Source organism: Miniopterus schreibersii, assembly GCF_964146895.1.
Source record: "Miniopterus schreibersii genome assembly, chromosome: 6".
In the NCBI taxonomy this organism is placed as follows: domain Eukaryota; kingdom Metazoa; phylum Chordata; class Mammalia; order Chiroptera; family Miniopteridae; genus Miniopterus; species Miniopterus schreibersii.
In genome coordinates this window covers 85,393,095-85,414,965 of record NC_138107.1, presented here as the reverse complement: position 1 = coordinate 85,414,965, position 21,871 = coordinate 85,393,095, and the positions used below count along the sequence as shown (strand labels likewise).

General features: G+C 39.4%; 1 protein-coding gene across 2 annotated transcripts in view; it reads right to left on the bottom strand.

Moving 5' to 3' along the window:
• ARID1B (AT-rich interaction domain 1B) overlaps positions 1-21,871 on the bottom strand; it is a 349,992-nt gene that overhangs the window by 227,594 nt on the left and 100,527 nt on the right. For both annotated transcript variants that reach the window (XM_081139612.1, XM_081139613.1), the window contains exon 3: positions 7,247-7,396. In XM_081139612.1, the coding sequence (XP_080995738.1) occupies positions 7,247-7,396 (150 nt within the window). The remainder of the gene's footprint in view (positions 1-7,246; positions 7,397-21,871) is intronic.

The window sequence follows — 21,871 nt, the reverse complement described above, 5'->3', positions numbered from 1 at the left end:
GGCGCAGCGCGGGGACGGCAGGCCAGCCTACTGCAAGGGACTGAGCCAGTGTAGGAGAGACAGCTGGTCCACGCGGCTTTCTTTTTTCTTTTTTTAACAGATCTTTATTGATTTCAGAGAGAGGAAAGGAGGGGGGGAGAGAGAGAGACAGAAACATCAATGATGAGAGAGTCATTGATTGAGCCCGCAACCCGGGCATGTGCCCTGACCGGGAATCGAACCCCGATCGCCTGGATCCTAGGCCGATGCTCAACCACTGAGCCACACCCGGCCGGGCTCCACGTGGCTTTCAAAATCCCAACATTCATTTAGATTTAAAAACAAAACAATACAAAATGCTAATTATTTGTCTCAGCATGGAACCCTATTCCATATTGCATATAAAAACGAAGTATTCTTAAAATAATTTTACTATATATTGAATTCTCCAGGAATAAAACTACCAGGTACAATGAGTGAAAATCAGACTTTTGTTTTGTTCAGTTTTGACCAAAAGTTGCTCTTCACCTTAAAAAAAGATGCCGTCACTGGCAGCCCTGCTTACAACTTGAGTGGCTAATACAAAGCTCCTGGACTGGCAGCACTTTGTAGCTGTCAAGTTCACAGTGATCCTACATATACACACAAGCATCTATTTCACAAGTCTCCTAATAGTCGTGCCTGAGCACTTATTTAATTAAATATTCACAGTTTATCATATGCTACTTTTCTTTATCTTTCCATACACACTCAGTGAGTTATTCTGACTTGTTTGAAATTTTCTGTAGGTAACCTATACGATCTATGAAATTTGTGTAGGTAACACCTATGAATTTTATTTTGAAAGAACAAAGGAGGCATTATAAAATGAGAATGTACTGCCTATATGTTCTATATTATCTATTATATGTTTATACAGTTTTAAACTATGTAAGGGACGTCAAATTAACAACTAGAAAATATTCAATAGAGTACCAGTTCCAACAGTATGACAAATTAGCTATTCTAAATGTCTACTGATTAAAAGACCTAAAATACTGGATAAAATGCTTTTTAAAATGTATCACAGACTTGACATAAATGTAAGTAAAACCAGATACATACAGCAAGTAAACCAAGAACAAAGCAAGTAAGAGCAATAGAAGCTGACTTTTGCTATAGATCTTAACTTTCCATTTGATGACTACACAGAAAACAGGGAAAGGAGAAGTAGTGCAGGTTTGCCAAAAGGGAGTAAAATATGAGATAATACCTCTCAATTAAGAGCATGAAAATCCACTAAGCAGAAAAGAGAAATACTTGTCTTGAACTTAATACTCAAAAGTAGGAGGAATTTTAAAATGACTCCTTTGAGAATTAGCAGCCACAGTCTAATGATCACTAGGGTTCCTGGTCAAAATTAACACTTAATAGTGTGGTCGGCAAAACCTCATGAAGGAAGTTCCATTTAAAGTGGTCCCAGAGGCCATCAGCACCTGAATCTGCCGATCAATCTTAACATCACTATTGTGGGACAGGGTAACACTGTGTTTATCCTGATGTAAAGCACTCACTGCGCATCACTACAGAGGACTCCAACCATGTCAGCCAGTAATGATGTGACAAAACACTCAAACTCGGTGGTCTAGAGCCACCAGCATGTGTGGTGCTCACAGGTTTTTGGCGAGGAATTTGGACAAAGTGCAAAAGAGCAGATCTGTCTTCACCCTGCTATCTCTGCAGCCTCCCGGAAAACAGCTGCCGGGTGCTGGAAAGGCTGGGCTAGACCCAGTTGGAGGCTTCCTCACTCAAAGGGAGGATCACAGACCCCCCTTTAACAGGAACAATGCCCTAAATGTTGGGGACATGATTTACAACCACAAACCAAAATGTTCAACCTTCAAGCTTTTGACTCTAACTTGCAATATACAGGAAAGAGAGAGGCTAAATGAAGAAGCCCGTCAGGAGAAACCAATCAGGCAAAGCCATCTCACAGGAATGACTCAGTTTTTCAACATTCCAAAGGCATGGATGGGGCTGGGGTAAGAGAGAACTGTGCCCGCTAAAAAGAACCAAATCAATGTATTCAACTTGTCTGAATTCCGCTTGAAACGAATTCACTATAAAGGCTTTAAGGATAACTAGGGGCATCCGAATCTGGCTAGGTTAGCAAATGAAAGGAATTATGGCGGCATGTGAGTGCTCATTATATCATCCCGTTTATCAGCATATTAAGAACTTTTTAAATAATAAAACTTCACAAAGTAAAGCACAAAATATGGTTCTGGAGGACTAGTGCCTATAGGCAACTGGAAAAGCATTTACCAATTCCTCTGAAGGAACAGAAAATAAACCCAGGTCTCAATAAAACTGTCTTCAAAATACAAAGAAAGAAGGGAAATAAGAAAACAAAAATAATGCGTATCAAAAATTGAGAAATTCAGCCAAAGCAGTACTTAAGAGGGAAAGTTTTAGTCTTATATTTGGCTTCATCAGACAAAAAGGTTTCAAATAATCTAAGCATTCCCTTGAATGAAAATTCTTTTCAGAAAGAAGAGCAAAACAAACATCAATGAAACAGAAAGCAAGTCATAATCAAAGCACAAACACAATTTAATCAAACTTTTTAGAAAGAACATGCAATAGAGAGGACAATATCCAAAATGGCTTTGGAAAGGCAAACTGCTGGCAAGATTAATCCAGAATAAAAGAAAAAAAATGATGAGTTAAAATTACCTAACTCTGGGTGTTACAGAAATTAAAGTAATAAAGACTAGTAAGAACTTCATGTTTAACGAAGCTAATAAAGCTGGATAAAATGGATACATTCCTAATATCTAGAGATATAGTTAAGCAATAAAATGAATCAAGAAGAAACTGATAACTTGAATACACCTATATTCAAATACAAAAATAATACGATCAAAGGTCAAAAATCAGAAATAGGACAAAAACTAAACATCAAGGGCTACACGATCCTTATGGCTTTATAGACACTTCTACCAAACATTCAAAAAACACATAATTCCAAACTAACATGCACTGTTCCAGCAAATTTAAAAAGGGACTAGTCTCCAATTCATTTTACAAAACTCAATAATATAGACGCCAAAATCTCTGGAAGCCAGAGGGAATCTCCAGTCAACTGCCTTCAGACTCCATCCCTACCACAGGCCCTCCTTCCTGGGGCTCCAGCCTGCCAGCCTTTGGAACAGAACTGGAACACTGGCCCACAAGTGGATTCTGGACTTGCCCTTGCCAGCCTCCATAATTCTGTGAGACAGTTCTCTGTAATAAATCTCCTTATCCTAGCCAACTGGATGGGCAAATGCAGGGGTGGGCAAAAGTAGGTTTACAGTAAGTACACGAAACAGAGTTTATTCTTGTACTATTATTTACTAACTACTGCATTATTGTCCATACAAATAACTGGATTTTTGCCCGACCCTGCATATACTGGATGTGTACACATATATACGTCCTATTGGTTCTGCTTCCCTGGAGAGCCCTAATAAAACAGCCTACATATGGAGAGGTACTTAACCAAGCAGCCATCTAGAAAAAGACAATTAAGTTGGATCATACCTTTCTCCACAAATTAGGATAAGAGAAATGTAAAAAAAGAAATCTATGAAAATATGCTAAAATAACATGGGAGAGTTACCTTGTAACTTTGAAGTATGGAAGGCTCATACTCCCACTAAAAATAAAATCCAAAATCATAAAAGAAAAAAATAATTTTGAGTACATAAATTTTTTTAACTTAGAAGTCCCTCTGCATGACTCCTCGCTTCAAAAAAAAGGTCCCATCGTTAATGTCAAAAGACACATGACAAAATGAGGGATTGTCATTAGTAACTCAAATCACACAGGTCCAGCCTCCCTAATATATAAAGAGCTTTCATAAATAAATTTTTAAAAGACCAACAACTAAATAGAAATTTTTAAGATAAAAGCAATATGATTTTAAAGTCCACAAAAAAAGGAAACACAAATACTTTTAAATATATACGATGTTCAACCATCAATCACAAGATAAATGCAAATTAAAACTACACGATCAGATTGGCAAAAATCCAGAAGCTTCATAAAACCATGCCTTTGGCACATATGCAAGGAAATTAGTACTCTCACACATCAATGGTGGGAGTATAGACTGGTACAAACCCCAGGAGGAACAATCTGGCAATATTTACCAAAATTATAGCTTCAGTGTCGCTTCCAAGGATGTCTCCTACAGATATACTTGTGCATTTGTGAAATGGTGCATACTCACAGTTTATCATGGCAATATTGTTTACACTGCAAATAACTAAAAATAATCTAAATGCCCACCAAAAGAGAACTGATTAAATATATTATGGTATGTTCATAAAATGGAATAAAGCTGTATAAAAAAAGAATAAAGGACTGCTTTACATACTCCTTTGTAGAGATCTACAAAAAATATATTTAAGTGAATGGGGGACAGGGTTATAAAGAACAGAGTACAAACAGTATAATATGCCTCTGTGTGTGTAAAACTGGGGTAAAAATTAAAATACAGTATTTTGCTGCTCTGTATAAAGAAACTCCTGAAAGACATACAATAAACGAATGAAGTGGTTATCTGGCAAAGGATGGAGTGGGTGGTGAACAAGGCAAGAACTGTGGTGGGACCTTTACCTATATCCTTTCCTTGAATTTTTTTTTCTTTTTTCTTTTTAATCCTCACCTGAGGATATTTTTTCCATTGCTTTTTCAGAGAGAATGGAAGGGGCAGGGAGGGGGGAAGGGAGGGAGAGGGAGAGAGGGGGGGGAGGGAGAGAGAGAAGCAGGGAGGGATGGGGGGAGAGAGAGAGAGAGAGAGAGAAACACTGATGAGAGAGAGAGACATCGATTGGTTGCCTCTCCCACCAGAGCAGGGACCGAGCCTGAAACCAAGGTACGTGCCCTTGGCTGGAATACAACCCAGGGCCCTTCAGTACATGGGCTGACACGAACCACTGAGCCCAACCACCTAGGGTTCCTTGTACTTTTTAAAACGTATGAATGAACTGATTATTCAAAACATTACACATTTAAAAATGTTAGACATAACATGAATGAGATAGGTGTCTTAATGAAACTCTAAAATGACCCTTTGTAGCAATTACATTGACAAAACATATGAAGTATTATTTGCTGATTGATTCCCTAATATAAAATCTATGCATGCTATGTTTGGAAACAATAAGAGCCTGCAGAAAGGAATGTTTTGTCTGTTATGAAAAACTGGCTTATTATATTAAACAAATTCTTACTGAAATTCAACTTGACTTTAAAAATTTTCTATTGATTATTTTTATTTTGGTTTTGGATATATTTGGAGGAATTATTCTGTCTTTGGAGGTACTAACTATATCTAAAATATAAGATCTCACTTCCTAGAGAAACTTTCTACATCAGTCTGAGCATCAAATTCCCTAAAAAACAAGCTGTTCCTGCCAAACCAGACCCTCTGGTTAGGCTACGGAAACATCTCCAAATCCACTGCTTCGTCCCATGATGAGTTTAACGAAACTGAAAAACAAGGAGTATGAAAACAAGAAAATATATCTAACATAGTCTGAGGAATGTTTGGTTTTTCTCAGAATAAACACAATATTTATGTTAAAAAGTCATGGTTATATAGTATTTCCTACCCAACGATAGTATCAATCAAAGCATGAAACAGGCCTAAACTAAGCCCATTAAAATACTATTCATTAAAATAAAATTTTGCCTGTGGTATGCTTTAAATATTTAAATGTGAAGGATATTGAATAACTAATTGCCATGTGGTAAAAGTCATCAGTGACTGCCTCATAAAGGAAGTAAATTTTGAGCTTGTCTTGAAGGAAATGACAGGCATGCAGAACCCTTAATGAAATTGGTTTTACAACCAGAGATTCACTTTAGCACACTGAAGTAAAATGAGTAATGTAACCTCTCTATCGAGTCCTTCCTAAATTCTGATGACATGACAAAACATTCTATGTCTACAGAGAAGTTCAGTGAGTTCTGAAAGCCCTTGAAAAGCCTATAACTTTATATCTCACAAACCTAGACACCAGACTCTTACTGAAAAAGAAATGAGAAAGGTTTTTTATTTTCCCATATTTTGATAAAAGACCAGAACAAATAACTTGGAAATAATGTACATTCCTACCTCCATAAATCCCTTACATAATAACAAAATTTTTAAAACATGTATGCAAAAGACAGGATTTAACATGTTCAATGTATTTTGTTTGAAGTCATAAACTCCTTTTTGAACTCTTAAATAAAAGTCACATGGGAAGTCTCCAATGAGCCCAAGATAATACTTAATAAATCAGCTGAACAGATTAAAATTAAGCTTCATATATTTATATATTTTGCTTAGCCTCAACAATCTCTTCAAGATGTGTAAAAAGCATTTTAAAAACTGAACAGTCGCTGTCACCCCATCTCTTCACCAGCCCAGCCCCACAAAAAAAAAAAAAAAAAGAAGAAGGGAAAAAAGTATAACATGGAAAGTTACATTATGATGCTTATGACTAGAAGTGTATGAAAGTTTTATTTGGCTTCAAAGTAAGAGCCCTAGCTCACGACGACTTAGTATTACTCAATGAGTCTCTAAAACAAGACAAAATTGAATAATTTTACCAAATGCATATGTTCTATTTTTCTATAAATAATATAAGCTAAAAGGTATAGCCCAGTAACCTACAGGAGTATTTAATGAGGCCAATTTAAGCTAGAAACTGCTTGATATACTTAGAGTACATGATTCCCTTTAGTATTGTAATATATTGTAATGGAAGCGATTATCTGTTTACAAGCTAAAGAAAAATAGCACTGCCAAAGGCATCAATGCTTTGATATAGTGGTCTTGCCATTAAAACAAAAACAAAAAATTTCGAGATAAAAATACCATGAATGTGCCAACCAGCAAGATTAACTGATCGATCAAGCCATTTTCCTGAATAAGCCTCCAAGTGACAGACGACTTTCCTGAAAGATTCAGAACACAAATGACAAAGAACTTGAAAAGGCTGACATTTTCCTCTGTCACTGTGCGGTAGTGTAAGAAGCTATTAAATGTTCTTCCAATCCTTCCATCTCACACACCCATCCATAGCAAACAGTTCAGGTTAGGTTATGTTGCATTTTCTCAAGACTACGTTTTTTCCCACTAAGAAGAGAATTTTTTAAATGGGACAGGAAGGTGTCTCAGAGCCGAGCCTGGCCTCTGAACACAGGCGAGGACCGCAGAGGCCTGGAGAGCAGTAGCGGCGGAGCTCACCTGCTGCGGCTGGTACCTCTGCTGGGGCTGCGACGGCAGGTACTGCGCCTGCGGAGGGAGGTGCGGAGGCTGTGGCTGCTGGTTGTAATAAGGCTGCTGGCCCTGCTGGCAGTAACCGCTCACACCTTGCTGTCCATACTGAGGTGGCATCTGTCAAAAGGTCAAGGCAAAGAAAGCGAAAGTCAAAAGTGCAATTCAATGAAGTCAAATATGGTTTCAATTCAGCAAAACAAGTGGGTTCTTTGCTAAGCAACTCAATTTACTATTTTTAATACTCTTCCCCTTACATAAATCGACATCCTGCCTTCTATTCACATACTATCAATGAAGGCAAAAGATAATTTGACTTTGCTATATAAAATAGCATTTTTATCAGATAGCAAATACTGATAACTTTATAAAAATCTGGGGTTGGTGGGGGCTTCTAAAAGTGACATTTGAAAATAGCCTCTGCTGAGAAAGCAGCATTATGTTAATCCATTCTCCTACAACACACATGATGAACATGAACTCCAGCAGTCCACGTTCACAAACTCACATTTTGTAGAACGCTTGTAGTTTGGGTGCATGTATAGGGTGCATGTTCGTTTCAACAAAGGCCAGAGCTCCCCAACTACATCTGTAGCACATACAGTACAGTTACAGTAGCATTTCCATTGATTATTTTGCTTAAAAAAAAAACCCACCTGCATTACTTTACAATCAAATGAAATTCTTTTAGAATTATACTATGAATATCAAATAACATAACCATCAATATAAGTTCCTGAAGGAAAGATATTCATATCTAATACAAGGATAGTATTTTCCTAGTTGATGAAACAGGTAATGATATAAAGTATGGCGTACTGCACTGCAAAATCCAGAAGTATAAACAAAATACAGCCTTAAGTGAGTCTTCTCATCTCTAATTTACATGCACCTAAAAAGCCCTAAAATCATTGACCAAAAAAAAAGCCCATCCTCCCTCATGCAATAAGTACACCGTTGATATTTTTTAATGTTTTTTTCAAATGAGAAATCTGTTGACTTTTTTTTCTAATTGGGAGAGAGAGAGAGAGAGAGAGAGAGAGCAGGAGAGGAAAAGAAAAACAAGATATCAGGATGGCAAAAAGCACTCGAGACGAGAAGGGTGAAGTCACTCTGTTAATACCACAATATGGTCCATCTGAGAACTTCAGGAACTTGAGCCCCATAAGCCCACACACTTAAGAATTCAGTGATCAGTTCCAGATACACACTTGAAAAAAACATTCACTATAGAATATCAAATGATGAAAAACAAGGAATGGTAAAAGGAGAAAAATATTAAATACTTGGCCTCTAAGATCAATTAGTGTTGTAATTCATAACACATACAATGAAGTAAAAGGAAAAAATGCACAAAGTCACAAAGTTAAAGTTCATATTCCTTTGGAAGCAATCGAGATATTTGCAACACCTGTCGGCAATGATCACAAAATATTCGGCCACCACGGCTCACAGGTGCCCATCACACGGAGCCTAAATCAGGAGAGCAGGCAAGTCTGCACTGAAATCCATTTAACAGCACAGTTGAATTCTTTGCTTTTATTTATTTTACAGCTTGATATCTCATAATGAATGTATGTCCCTGCCATAAGCCAAGCCAGAGAATTTCCATGAAATACAACTCCACATGCTGGAATACCATATACTATACTACCCACAACACACACCCTCCGTTCATCACCCATATGTCTGATTTGATATCTAATACTGTATTTCACACAAGCATCTTTGCAGTCTGATTTGAAGCAGTTAAGATAACACTTTTGCCGGTGTTAAAATGACTGCAAAGTTCAGTCGACACAGCCAGCAAACTCCCCTCTGAATTGCACTTTAATATGTTGCTTTCTGGTTTACAGAAACCTCACACAATATGGAAGTGTTGTTTGGGGCGGGGGCTCTATTTTCTAAGCGAAACAACAGGACGTTACAGGAAAGAGTCTATTAGCACTACAGCAGTCACAACGTACTAGAATCTTCATAGATTTCACCTCTGAAAAGCTCTCGGGCAGGCTGGGGTGCAGGGGGGCAGACTGAGAGGCAGGTAGGGTGGGCAAGTGTATACGCAAATCCTCAGTAGGGCGAGAGCAGCAATCTGCAGAAGAGGGAAGACTTCAGAGGGGAAGCCATCAAACACATCTGCCCGGGAGATTTCACTACTGTCTCCTACAATTAAAAACCTATTGCTCTCCTCTTAGATACATGGTCTAATTCATCTGACACCAACCTAACTGGCACCTCGCCCTCTGTGAGCCTAGGATGAGGTGACCCATAACAGCCTAAATGGGCTAGAAGTCAGACCTGGGGCCTGGGGCCAATCGGCTAGCCCACTGCCCTTACGTGGGAGCCGCAGAATAGAACAGAAGTTACTAACTCTAGTTCCACTGAAGACTCTGGACTAGACATGTATAAAACCTAAATCCAAGTCCTCCCGTGCCTCAGGTGTGGGAATATGGTCAGTCATGACCCCTGCCCTACATCTCCACCTGTAAACTGAGGCTGCTTCTCTATTAATTCGTATTACCATTATAGCCAGCAATGTAACAATCCAACTTGGAATTCTACACAGATGCTACAACTACTTATTAAACTACAAGTTGCAGTGTTAGCTCTAAAGTATTAATTATTTTCTAAGTTTTACCTTTAAAGAGCAATTTCTAAATATAATACTTCAGCTGTCTGGAACTGAAGTCTAATTCTTTAATGATCAATACTGTTTTCATTTTGCTTTGTTTTTTAAATGTTTTTACTGATTTTTAGAGAGAAAAGAAGGGGGGGAAGAGGAGGGGAGGGAGGGAGAGAGGGAGGGGAGGGGAGGGCAGGGGAGGGGAGGGGATTGGATTTGGTCAGTTAACTCCTTAGTTTTGTGTTCATGCATTCCCTGCATGTCCTCATGTAGGATATAAGCTCCCACACTCCTGGTATGCTTCCTGGAAGAGGGTCTGCCAACCAGTAAATGCTGAATTAATGAATGAATGTCATTCAAAGGGTTACTAATTATAAAAATTTTAAAGTAATGAAAGAACACGTTATAAAACTGAAATCACGTGTACCACCCAAATCTGACACACATACGTCCAGCTTCATCCAACAGCTGAAAACACTGAGCCTCACCCTACAGCACAGGGCCCTCAGCTATTAACCGCTAACCCTCTGAGTCACGACTGTCCATCAAATGCCCTGAATCTTCAGCATGGTTTAAATAAAAAGAACAGCTCTCAGCTATACTAAATGGAAACCTCCAGAAAATTCCTGGGATGATAGCTTTTCTGTTTGTTATTTAAAAACAAGAATTTATTTCACTCGTTTCTAAACAAGCAGGATCTTAAAGTAGAGCGTGAGCACACACAGTAGCAGAAAATGTATTCTAATGTTCGAAGAAATCGGAATGCTTTCAAACGCTGGAGAGGAAAAGTATAGCTCAAAATGATTCATTTATTTTAATATTTATTTTAGAAACTACTCTGACAAAGGGTTTGAGTATTAACCTTCATGCCTCTGTATCATGTTAAATGTGCAGAATTCCAGGCTCTGTTTTCACTTCACCTAACCCTGAACCTTATGCTCAGACTTCAAAATTGAAGAAATGATCAAGGTTTATCTTCCCCTTTTTATTTCTGAAGAATTTTTTAGAAAGCAGTTTCCCCACTGAGTTTAAAGTGCACTGCCTTGAGGCCTAGCAATTTCCATGTAAATAAATACATGCCAATGAAACACTCATGTGTCCCAGGAAGGATGATGCTCGATGCAACACTGCTGACCAGAGCCAGACAGAGGATACAACCAAACTCGAACACAGGAGGTGTTTCCTCCAGTCATACAGTGGAATGCTACACAGTATTTAAAAAGGCCTAGTAAGACCCACATATCGAAATAGTTCAAATCTAAAAAATTATAATGTGGAATTTAAAAAGAAAGCAACAAAACGTTAATGCAGTGTGTGATACCATTTGTATAAATTTTTAATACATAATAGAGTATATATTGTTTACGAATACACATATATAGCAAAAGTACCAACATACGCATTGAAAAGGAAATACATGATGACACTCTCTAAGGCGGGGAGAGGGGAAAAGATGGGGTGGACCTGCAGCCTTGCATTTTTTCCCTTTAAAAAAAGAGAAATGAAGCAAATATAGCAAAATATTAACACCACCTATAATCTTGGTGTAGTAACACAAGTGCCTACTATATTTGTTTCTGTACTTTCTATAGGCCTAAATTATTTCATAATTTAAAATGAAGATGTCACCTCCGCCAAATCGCACATTCCAGCACCACCAGCCAGAGGAAGAGGAACCGGCGGCGCTCCAGCACACAGGGGGGAGGAGGCGCGGGCTCCAGAGAGCTGTGCCTGGTCCTCCGCTTCAGTTCAAGAGGCCTGGTGAGGCCTATGCTCCAGAGACCCAGCCCTGACTGCTAACCAGGCACCCTGATCTGCTCCAGGCCTTTCACCGCAGCAGGACTAAGCCACAGACTTCATTGTGGTCCTCCAAATTTCCTGTAGCCTAGCAAATCTCTGGCAGAAAGGACTTTATGCCAACATTTCTCTATGGCTCCTGCAAGGAACACTAACCAAGTTAAGTCAGAAATGAGTTCTAGAGTAAAAGAATGTTTCAGAAATACATGGGCTACAAAATGAAGCATAGCATATTAATTAGCACATTAAAGGATCTGTAAAATCCTTTAAAAGATAAGAAACCCATCCACCTTTAAATGTGGGATTTCTCAAATTTATCTGATCACCAGCACCCCGCCACACCCAACTGGAATACATAAGTTCAGAGAATCTGGGGCCTTTTACAACTTAGTTCATCACTGTGCTCAGAACTCAGGGCCTGCAGTAAAAGCTGAATGAATATCGCTGACTGACCCTCCTGGAATCGGTATATAAATCACATGCTATCAATTGCACTCCACTGACATAAATGTAAGAGCTTTCTGCCTGGAGGTACACCCTGGTCCAGTCCAATGTTCAATCTCCACAACAGCTCATAAAACACCTGGAGGAACAGATATTATAACCTACCCTGATGTGAGCTTGGAAGTTATGGTAGGAAAATACCATAGTTTCTACTATGGATCTGTCAGTCTGTTCCTCCTTTTGGAGGAAAACAATTTAAGATCAAAAGAAGGAATTTACACTGGCCTAAACTTAACACAGACATTCTCATAGGGGTAAAATTCCCCACTGCTGAATTCTAACATACTAACTTTATGCTATGCAATGGATTCAACTTGCCAGATTAAAGACCTAGTGTTCTTTTCTTACTGTGGTAAGCTACACCTAACATAAAGGGTACCAATTTAACCATTTTTAAGTGTACAGTTTAGCTCCACCATCCACCTCCAGAAGCTCACCATCCCAAAATGAAACTCTATACCCATTGAACATTAACTCCCCATTTCCCTCCCCCGACCCCTGCTAACCACTATTCTGCTGTCTCTATGAATTTGGTTATTCTAGGTCGTTCACATAAATATAATCATGTACTATTTGTCCTTCTGTGTCTGGCTTATTTCACTTAGCATAATGCCTTCACAGTTCATTCATGTTATAGCATCAGAATTTCATTCTTTGTTAAGGCTGAAAAATATTCCATTCTAAGTATATCCCACGTGTTGTTTACCTAGTCATCCACCATGGACACCTGGCTGTTTCTACCTGTTGGTTACTGTGAATGTTGCTGTGTAAATGGGCATACGGGTATCTGTTCAAGTCTCTGCTTTCACTTCTTTTAGATATGCAGGGTGGGCAAAGGTAGGCTTACAGCTGTGAGTACGAGAAACAGTTTATTCTTGTACTATTATTTATCGATACAAACAACTGTAAACCTACTCTTCCCCCATCCTGTATACTCAGAAGTGGAATTGCTGGGTCATATGGCAGTCCTGTGTTTAATTTTTTGAGAAGCCGCCACACTGCTTTTCACAGTGGCTGTACCATTTCATATTCCTACCAGCACACACAAGGTTTCCAGTGTCTCCACCTCCTGGACAATACCATGTTCTGCTTGTTCTCTAACAGCCGTTCAATAGGGTAAAGTGGTATACTCACCGTAGGTTTGCCTTTCATTTCGCTAATGATTAGTGATGTTGAGCACCTTTTCACATGCTTATCGGCCGCTTATATTACTTAGAAAATGTACTCAAGTCCTTTCCCCGTTTTTTAATCAGGTTGTTTTTTGTTACTGAGTTGTAGGAGCACTTTATATTCTGGATATTAATCCCTTATGTAATATATGATTTGCAAATATTTTCTCCTATTCTGTGGGTACCTTTTTGTTCTCTTGATAGTGTCCTCAGATACACAAAAGTTTTTAATTTTGATGTAGTCCAATTAATCTATCTTTTCTTTTGTTGCCTGTGCATTTGGTTCCACATTCAAGAAATCATTGCCAAATCCAACGTGATGAACTTTCCCCTATATTTTCTTCTAAGAGTTTTACAGCTTTAGCTCTTATGTTTAGGCCTGTGATCCATTTTGAGGAAATTTTTATATGTAGTATAAGGTAAGGGTCCAGCTTCTCCTTTGGAAAGGCCTGTTGTTCTACTCCATATAATTTTCATATCACTTTCAGATCCTTTTGTTCTAAGAAGCACAGTTCGCTTTGGTATCTACACTTCCCTCAAGAACTATATTAAATGTATACACATTCGACACACTGTATAATCGGTTTTTATGAAGTTCAAAAACAGGCAAAATTAATTTACAGTGAGAGAAATCACAACAGAGTTTGTGAGACAGGGGACTGACTAGAAGAGGACCTGAGGAAACTCTCAGGGAATGATGAAAATATTCTGTATCTTAATTGGTGTGGTGGGTCATGGATATATATATATTTGTCAAAACTCATCAAAATGTACACTTAATATCTGAGCATTTTACTGTGTGTACCTTATAACTAAAAAATACTGGCAGAATATGTACATACACTTAATAACGAAAGTAGCACCTAAATTTTCTCCTCACATTTTAAAATGTTTATGTTAAAACCATCCCTATGTTACTTATGCCTAGATGTAAATTTCCTGTTTGATAATTAAATAATGACTATTACTAGGAGCTTAACAGGGAATTTTCATATTTTCACTTTATATAACCCAAAATATTATACAGCAGTTGGGCATATTTAAATAAACATGGTGGTATGTAAATTCAAATATCTAAGGCAAGTTACAATATGTATAGAGAGGATAGCCCTTTAACCCAGAATTCTACTTTTGAGAATTTATCTTAAGAAAAATACAAAACAAGTATGAAATGATACGTGTAACAAGGAGTTCACTGCACCCCCACTCAAAAATATGGAAACAATCAAAATGCCCATTAGTAGAGATTGGTTTTTAAAAGTGGGGGATTTCATCAAACAGCATAGAGTCATTTAAAATTAATGAATTTTATTTTAGATATGTATTTAATAACAAGTCCCACCCATGGATTACTGAGGTGGGGTTAAGGGGTAGCAGGTTACAAAGCAATATATATAGTAGAACGCTATTTTTGAATATGAAGCTCTGTTTATGTGTGGTGTGTGAGTAAAGAATTAGCCTAAAGAACATCACCACAACGTTATCTATCATTTCTTAAACCAGCCCAGTGCTTTTCATGAATCTAGAACAAAATGCAATTTATTTTGGATTATTTATTGCTGTCTTTCTAAGAGTTATCAAAAAGTATATTATACCAATTTATCTTTAACAGCAGAAATCTCCTTAATTTTTGTTTTTCATCATAGGTTTGAGCCCCTCCAGGTAAATTCTACAAAATGAAAAGGCAGAAACGCCAGGAAAAATCCTAAGATCACAACAGCCCCACTTTAGTCATTACTGTGGTAAAGTCTGCTGGCCTCCAACTGTACAGAAAGATCAAACACTATTTTTCATGCATAAGAGACAGACTGAAAATTCCCCACAGCCAGGAATTCAGATGCTAAGCCAATGTGTGGCTGAACCAATTGCATGAGGAAATTTTATTATGTCAACATGTCCAGTCGAAAATAATGTGCTAGAAGGTAATAAATAAAGTTTACAAGGTCAAGATCCTACAACTGCTCCACAATCTACAGTCCCTCGAGCTAAGTTTCCGATTGAGACTTCTAAACAATTTAGTTTCTTTTTTCCCCTCCCATTTTCTTGTTTTAAAAAGAAAACCTTATCCTTAGGCTTGACTAAGGGAGAAAAAAACCTGCACAATTTCCTGAAATCACTCCTTCAGGCTTGAAAAATGAGAAACAATCAACAAATGTATATCGAGCACTTATTGTATGGGTCATGCACTAGCCGGAATGCCTTCCAATTCCGTGCAGCTTCCCTGAGAAACAGAGAAGACAACCAGGAGTGGAAGCAGGGGTGGGCCAAGCACTCAAGGGTCAAACTATGTCTTCAACCCCTGAACAGACTTGATGACTGATGACAAAAACAAGCTAGTTACGCAGCTCACGCTGCTATGGAGCCCACTTCCACCTGCCTTGTTCCTGACAGACAACTTCCAGGCCACAGATACTGCTGTTGTTCTACAGACTGAAAAACAATCAACATATCTGGGCCACGTTAACCTCTCTTTCAGCTTAGATTTTTTTAATTCACATTGGAAAATACATTTACCTTCTGATTTATGAAACAAAGTTGGAAAGTTCTCATTCGTCATCTGTAGTAAGTCTTTTTACATGACAAATTTGTTTTCTAAAACTTCCTTAACAGGTACACACAATATTAGAGTGCATAAAACAAACAACAGTGCCAATACTACACATCTACTCTCTCTCAGATTGCTTTACAATAATTAATTGCTTACAAAATTTCACTGCTTATTCTAAGTCCAACTGCTCTATATTTAGCAAATCACAGCTTCAGCAAATACTAGGTCAGACCAGCGTTCTGAAGAGTGCATATTCTGCATGGCTGTGGAGACTAAGTGGCAGAGCCTCTCATGACCTTAATTTCCAAAACTTGGAGATACGTCCTAAACAGCCTTTATTTCCTCTTCATAATCATTATCATTCTATTACCATGAATTTATTTATACCCTTCTTAAATTAATTTATATTCTAGTTCATGCTACCTCTGGAGGGTAGCAAGTTCTGGAACATTATTATCCACTTTGTAAAGTGGTACATCATTAGCTTTCACAAAATTAACTCCAAGCTTCAGGGAGCGCCCCTAATGCTAGTAGATTTGACTGACAAATGTATGGTCAACCATTGCAAGCCGCCGTTTTCATTCTACCGGATCAAAGGTTCCTTCTCAACTGCTATCTATCCCACTCTGTCCCTGGATTATTTTCACTGCTTATCTTTCACTCTGTTAGTCTTTATTGTGGAATAGAAACTAAAATATCATGAATGGTTCCAAAGGCACAGCACACATGGCCACACACAAAGTAAGATTACTTTTCTAGTTACTTTTACAAAGAACACTTCTAGTACACATTTTGTCCCCTCCTCTACCTCCCACCGCAGCTCTTTTCACCTTTCCTTCCAGGCCAGCCGATCACAGGGGGTTTTGTTTAAGCGTTCATAAAACGCAGCATTCACTGGAGGAAAACGCTCCTCTCATTTGCAGAAAGTGGCGAGCTAAAGTCTTACTGTACACAAAATTAACACACAAGTGTATAATTGTAGTTTTTATGCTCAAGTGCCGCAATTATGCACTTTAAAACAACTTCTTACCAAGGATCCATCACGGGCATTCCATATCGCAGGTCCATAAAGTCTACAGTGAGCTTTCTGATAAAACAGAAGCATAATAGGAAAAAAAATGCAGCTTCAGAGAGAAAGTATGTGTGTGATACACACGACGGTAATCTCATTCTGAAACTTTTAGCTAAAAAAAGAACGTATTTCTAATGTATATAAATTTAGTGAGGGGGAGGGGTGCCTAACAGCAAAAGATTATTAATTAATACACCTATTCTTGAATAAAAGAGAACCAATATATAGAAACATAAATTATCACAGGGGAGGAAAAACCCACCCATGAGTCTATGTGCCTTATTTACATATAACATAATAATCAGGGGAAATCTGAACAATAAAAGGAGCCATGCACACTTCTAATGTGAAAGCTTTCACCTCCAGGCTACCAGCATCTACATTTAAAGCAAAATGGAAAGTAAGTCTTTTCCAAACCAACAAGTGCAGTCATTTTTAAACTGGAGAGCAACTAGGAAACGCATCGCCATGACTTGCACCGAGCTCCACTAGGTGGAGGTCACCGTATGCACCGGGAGAAATAAATGGCTCTGAGACATCCATTGGAATAAATAGGTCAGTTCTGCTAACAGAAGCAACAATTTCCAGGAAAAGGCTCCTTAAAGAACGGAAAAGGCCCGTGCTGCCTCACAGGGGTGCCGTTATCTCCATCCAAGAAGTACTTTCCCAAGAAAAGAGGCTCGTGATGTCATTTATTTAGTAATGACTATGACTCATCGGAAAACAATTTGAAGTTCTTGTTATATTATTGCCCAAACTGCTACAGGTAGTTTTGAATCAGTGAATATAATCTTTGAGCTGTTTCGATTTTTAAAAAGATTACAAAATCAAAATCAAAACAGTACAACAGTACCGCACACACATGCTACAGCAGCAGGCTTTCTGGTAAGACTTTAAAATAAGTGTCGGGCTGCAGTATTTTCATGTTTTAAAAAAACCACCCATTTGGTCCGCCTGCACCCATGGTAAGGACACCATTTATTACAGGCAAGTACCACTGATGGAGGCTGGGGAAGGAGCTTCTTGCCCAGCTGCCCTCTGGCCAGAGATTTCTATTTTTATAAAGCACAAAAAGAAGAGCCAAGAGCTTTACCACTTTCCTCTATAAACCCAGCTGCCAAAATGGATGTGCCAAAGGGGAATTTCAGAGAATTTTAAAGAGATAACCTTTGCTGAGGCTGCAATGTCAACTCTGTAACTGCATGGCTGGAACATGTGCAGTGAATGCTAGATTGAAAAGACTGCTCTATCTGAGACAACTATGGAGAAAACAGGGATTTACCAGAATAAGACTAGAATTTTAAAACAGCCAATGGAGAGACAAGCAATGGGTATCTTCTATGGAGATGAACCTGACAGTGGGGGGGCAGGAGGAGCGAAACCAGTCACAGCAGGCTCTTCTACCTTGGGGATTTTATACCAAGCATATAAATTCCTTCTTGGTATGTGTGCATGTGCCTGTGTGTGTGTGTATGATTTTTCAAATACAGCTTTAAAGTTGTTTCTCTTTATAATGGAACTATATAACTGTATTATTACCAACAGTCTACAGCGCACCCTTTGAGGGTGAAGGGGCTACTTGATTCTATAGCCTTTCTCCTGCTGTTTTCCTCTCCAGCCAAAAGGGAGGGGAGAGGAAGGGGGGAGGGGGGAGGGAGGGAGGGAAATGGGAAGGAAGAGAAAAGATTTTGGTAACTGAGTTGATAAAAATTTGAGTAAAAAACCACCAAGCCCCTCAAAAATGGGAATTTCAAAACTACATTGTGTTAAATATGACTCTCTAACACTACACAGTCGTAAGTGTTGCACAAGATATTTTTTAGGGGAGAAATATGTACTCATTAACCCATCCCCCCCAAGTGTAAGTGATTATACGGTGAACGTATGCCTGGGGAAAATAGCAGCAATGGTAGCGCAGAGGGCCAAGACCCCAGCCTGGCTGTCGGTGTGCCCCTCTCCTTCCCCTCCGAGACTAAGAGCTCAGTAGAGGGGAGAGTATGGGGACCTGTGCTGCACCCTCCCTGAGTGGAACGACACTGGCTGGGAGGCAAGGAGGTGGCTGCAGGCTTTGTCCTGTGCTACCAAGGGAAACAACAGGCTTCAAGTGAGCAGAACCAGCCTTTTTTGCCCTGACTTTCAGAATGTACTCATAACAAATAATGAGGCGTGAGAAGAAAGGAGTCCGTCAGCATTGGAAGATGGTTCTATGACTAACCCCTCTCTCTCACAAAGCAGCGATCTCTTCCCTAAGTGGTTGAAAACTGATTCCTTGCATTTTATTTCCTGGATCAAAGTCTGAACTGGGGTGGGGGTGAGGAGGGGGGATGAAGAAGATGCTCAAAAATATACCCAACACACATGTGAATCAATAAGCTACTGTTTAACACGGGAAATCCACACACACTCCCCCATCCCCCTCGGGGTAACCCTAACGACACTTGACTGTGAGTGACTTGATCGTGCACTATTAGAACTGGCAGGGGTGTCAGGTCACTGGCTCAGCCTTCTCCTTACGAAGATCAAGGGGTAGGGGAACCTGCACAATTTCAGCCAGCGAGAGGCACAAACAGCCCTGGATTATCTGAGCGCCTGTCCCCACCCCCGCTCCCTCCATTCTCCCATGACAGTCCCTGGGTGGGAGCAATGTGGCAGTGAAGCGTGCAGGAGAGGCTGTAAATGGGCCCTGGGCTGGGACAAGAGGAGGGAAGGATGCTGTGGAGACCTTGCTCTGTTCTAGAAGACAGTCCTGTAACAACAGACAAGAAGGCCGGGGGCCTGAGAACATAAGAGAAGCAGCAGGAGTGGGAAGGGGTTGAAAAGGGAGGCCTGTGAGTAAAAAAGACAATAGCTACAAAGAAAAGATGTACACAATGGCTTTGAAGTTTTTAAAACTAGAGGTTTAGCCCTGGCTGGTTTGCCTGAGTGGCTAGAGCGTCGGGCTGCAAACTGGAGAACCCTGGGTTCCGCGCTGGACCAGGGCCCGCACCGCGGAGCAGGCTCGTCCGGGCCCCAGTCGGGGCGCGTGCGGGAGGCAACCAATCTGTGTCTCTCACATCACTGTCTCTCGCTCCCTTCCACTCTCCGTGGAAAGCAACGAAAAAATATCCTCGGGTTAGGGTTAAAAAAAAATTTTTTTTTTAATAAAAACTAAAATTTTAAAACCTAGGTGGTTTAATTTAGAAACTATTAGGATATAAAATCTCTACCAATACAGACATCGCATACTCAAGGCAAAAGCAGGGAGGGGAGAGCTCTTCATCTCGAGTCACTGAGCACCTAAACTAACGGACAGGATGAGCCCATGGACGCCAGGTGACGCTGCAAAGAGGTGCTCCATCGTGAGGCTGAGGCGGTAAGAGGAAATGCTTTGGAAAAGTATCACAGTCCTTGGAATATCAATATATCTCAAAGCAAATGTTTGTATAAAAGAGAAAATGATTTAATTATTTCCCTTGAGAAAGAAGATCTGCAATTTTTTTCTTATTTTATCAGATGGAACATGTGCCAAATATTTCCAAAAGATTGGTCAGGAAAAAATACAGGATGTTGACATACGAAAATTATTAACAGAAAAAGACACCTGAGGGCAGGCAGAGGAACACTCACTTAATGTAGGATGTTCAACAAATTTTCACTTCCTTCTACTGTCTCCTCTATATTAACAATTCAGTAAAATTGGGCATTCTAACCTACTCACTATTAAGATTAATAATCATAAAATCGTAGTTACCTCCCTAAAAACTAGACTATAACACAGGTGTAATTTCAGCTTGTCCACTCAAAGCACCTCTGCAGGTAAGTCAGTAGACTTTGGGGAAATATGGAAGTCACTGGAGTGTTTTGCTAGAACATGAGGGGTATAAAGTAACTGTCCTAAGGGGACAGCCCCCCAGTCTAATGACAAATAAGGACAACTGGGCCAAAATATTTCTAAGTAAACCATATTTTTATTTTATTCTAACAGTAAGAAAACAATTTCTTACGTACCATTAAAATGAAAAGGCCAGGTTTCAAACAGTATCCCACAATGATTTTCACTTTCACTGTACATGCTGGGGAGGGGGCATGACTTCCAATTGTTCCTGTGACATATTCCGTTTCCTTTCAAGAATGTGGCTTGCAAGACTGGAGGAACTGGCTCAAGACAAGTTATGAGGAACTGGGGAAGAATGGTCACGTTCTCTAACCAGGAGTGCCACATTCAACTGTCATTTATAACCTACACTCTGTCAGAGAAAAGAATCAGCAACACTAGTATCTGGCCATTTGGTTCCTGAACCTCTTTCCAATGTCCTCCACTCCCCACGCTCATGGGAGCCTAAGAAGCCTACAAATCACAGCCACCTCCTTAGCAGACTGTGATTACCCCACTTGTCCAGGACAAATAAACTGCTAGGGCTTGGGTGCCCCATCTTTACCAGGCTCTAATCCTCCCTCGTGGAACTCTCCACCCTCAGGGGAGCCTCCAGGTGCCACGTCCGGGCGTGCAGCTGATGGGGAGCACAGGAGACCTGCCCTGCACATGGTAAATGTAGTAACTATGCTTTCACCTGTCCATCGGGTTACCCTGCAAACAGTCCATATTCTAATTGTACTTTATCTGAACTACAAAAAAAACCAAACACCAGTTTCTTCTTTTTCCATTAAAAGGAAAAGAAGGTAGAAAACCAAAAGAACTTAAAGATAATCAGAGTGATGGCTTTCAAATGTTTTCTCTCCAAATCAGAAGAATTATGTTTTATACCACATCATTGAGCACATGACACCCTTACATGTGTGATGCAGTCATATTTTATGTTCTAATTCTCTCTCTTTTTAGAAATTTCTGGTTGTAGTCCAATACATTGCTTTCATGGCCCCGCTAATGAATGAATCACAGTGA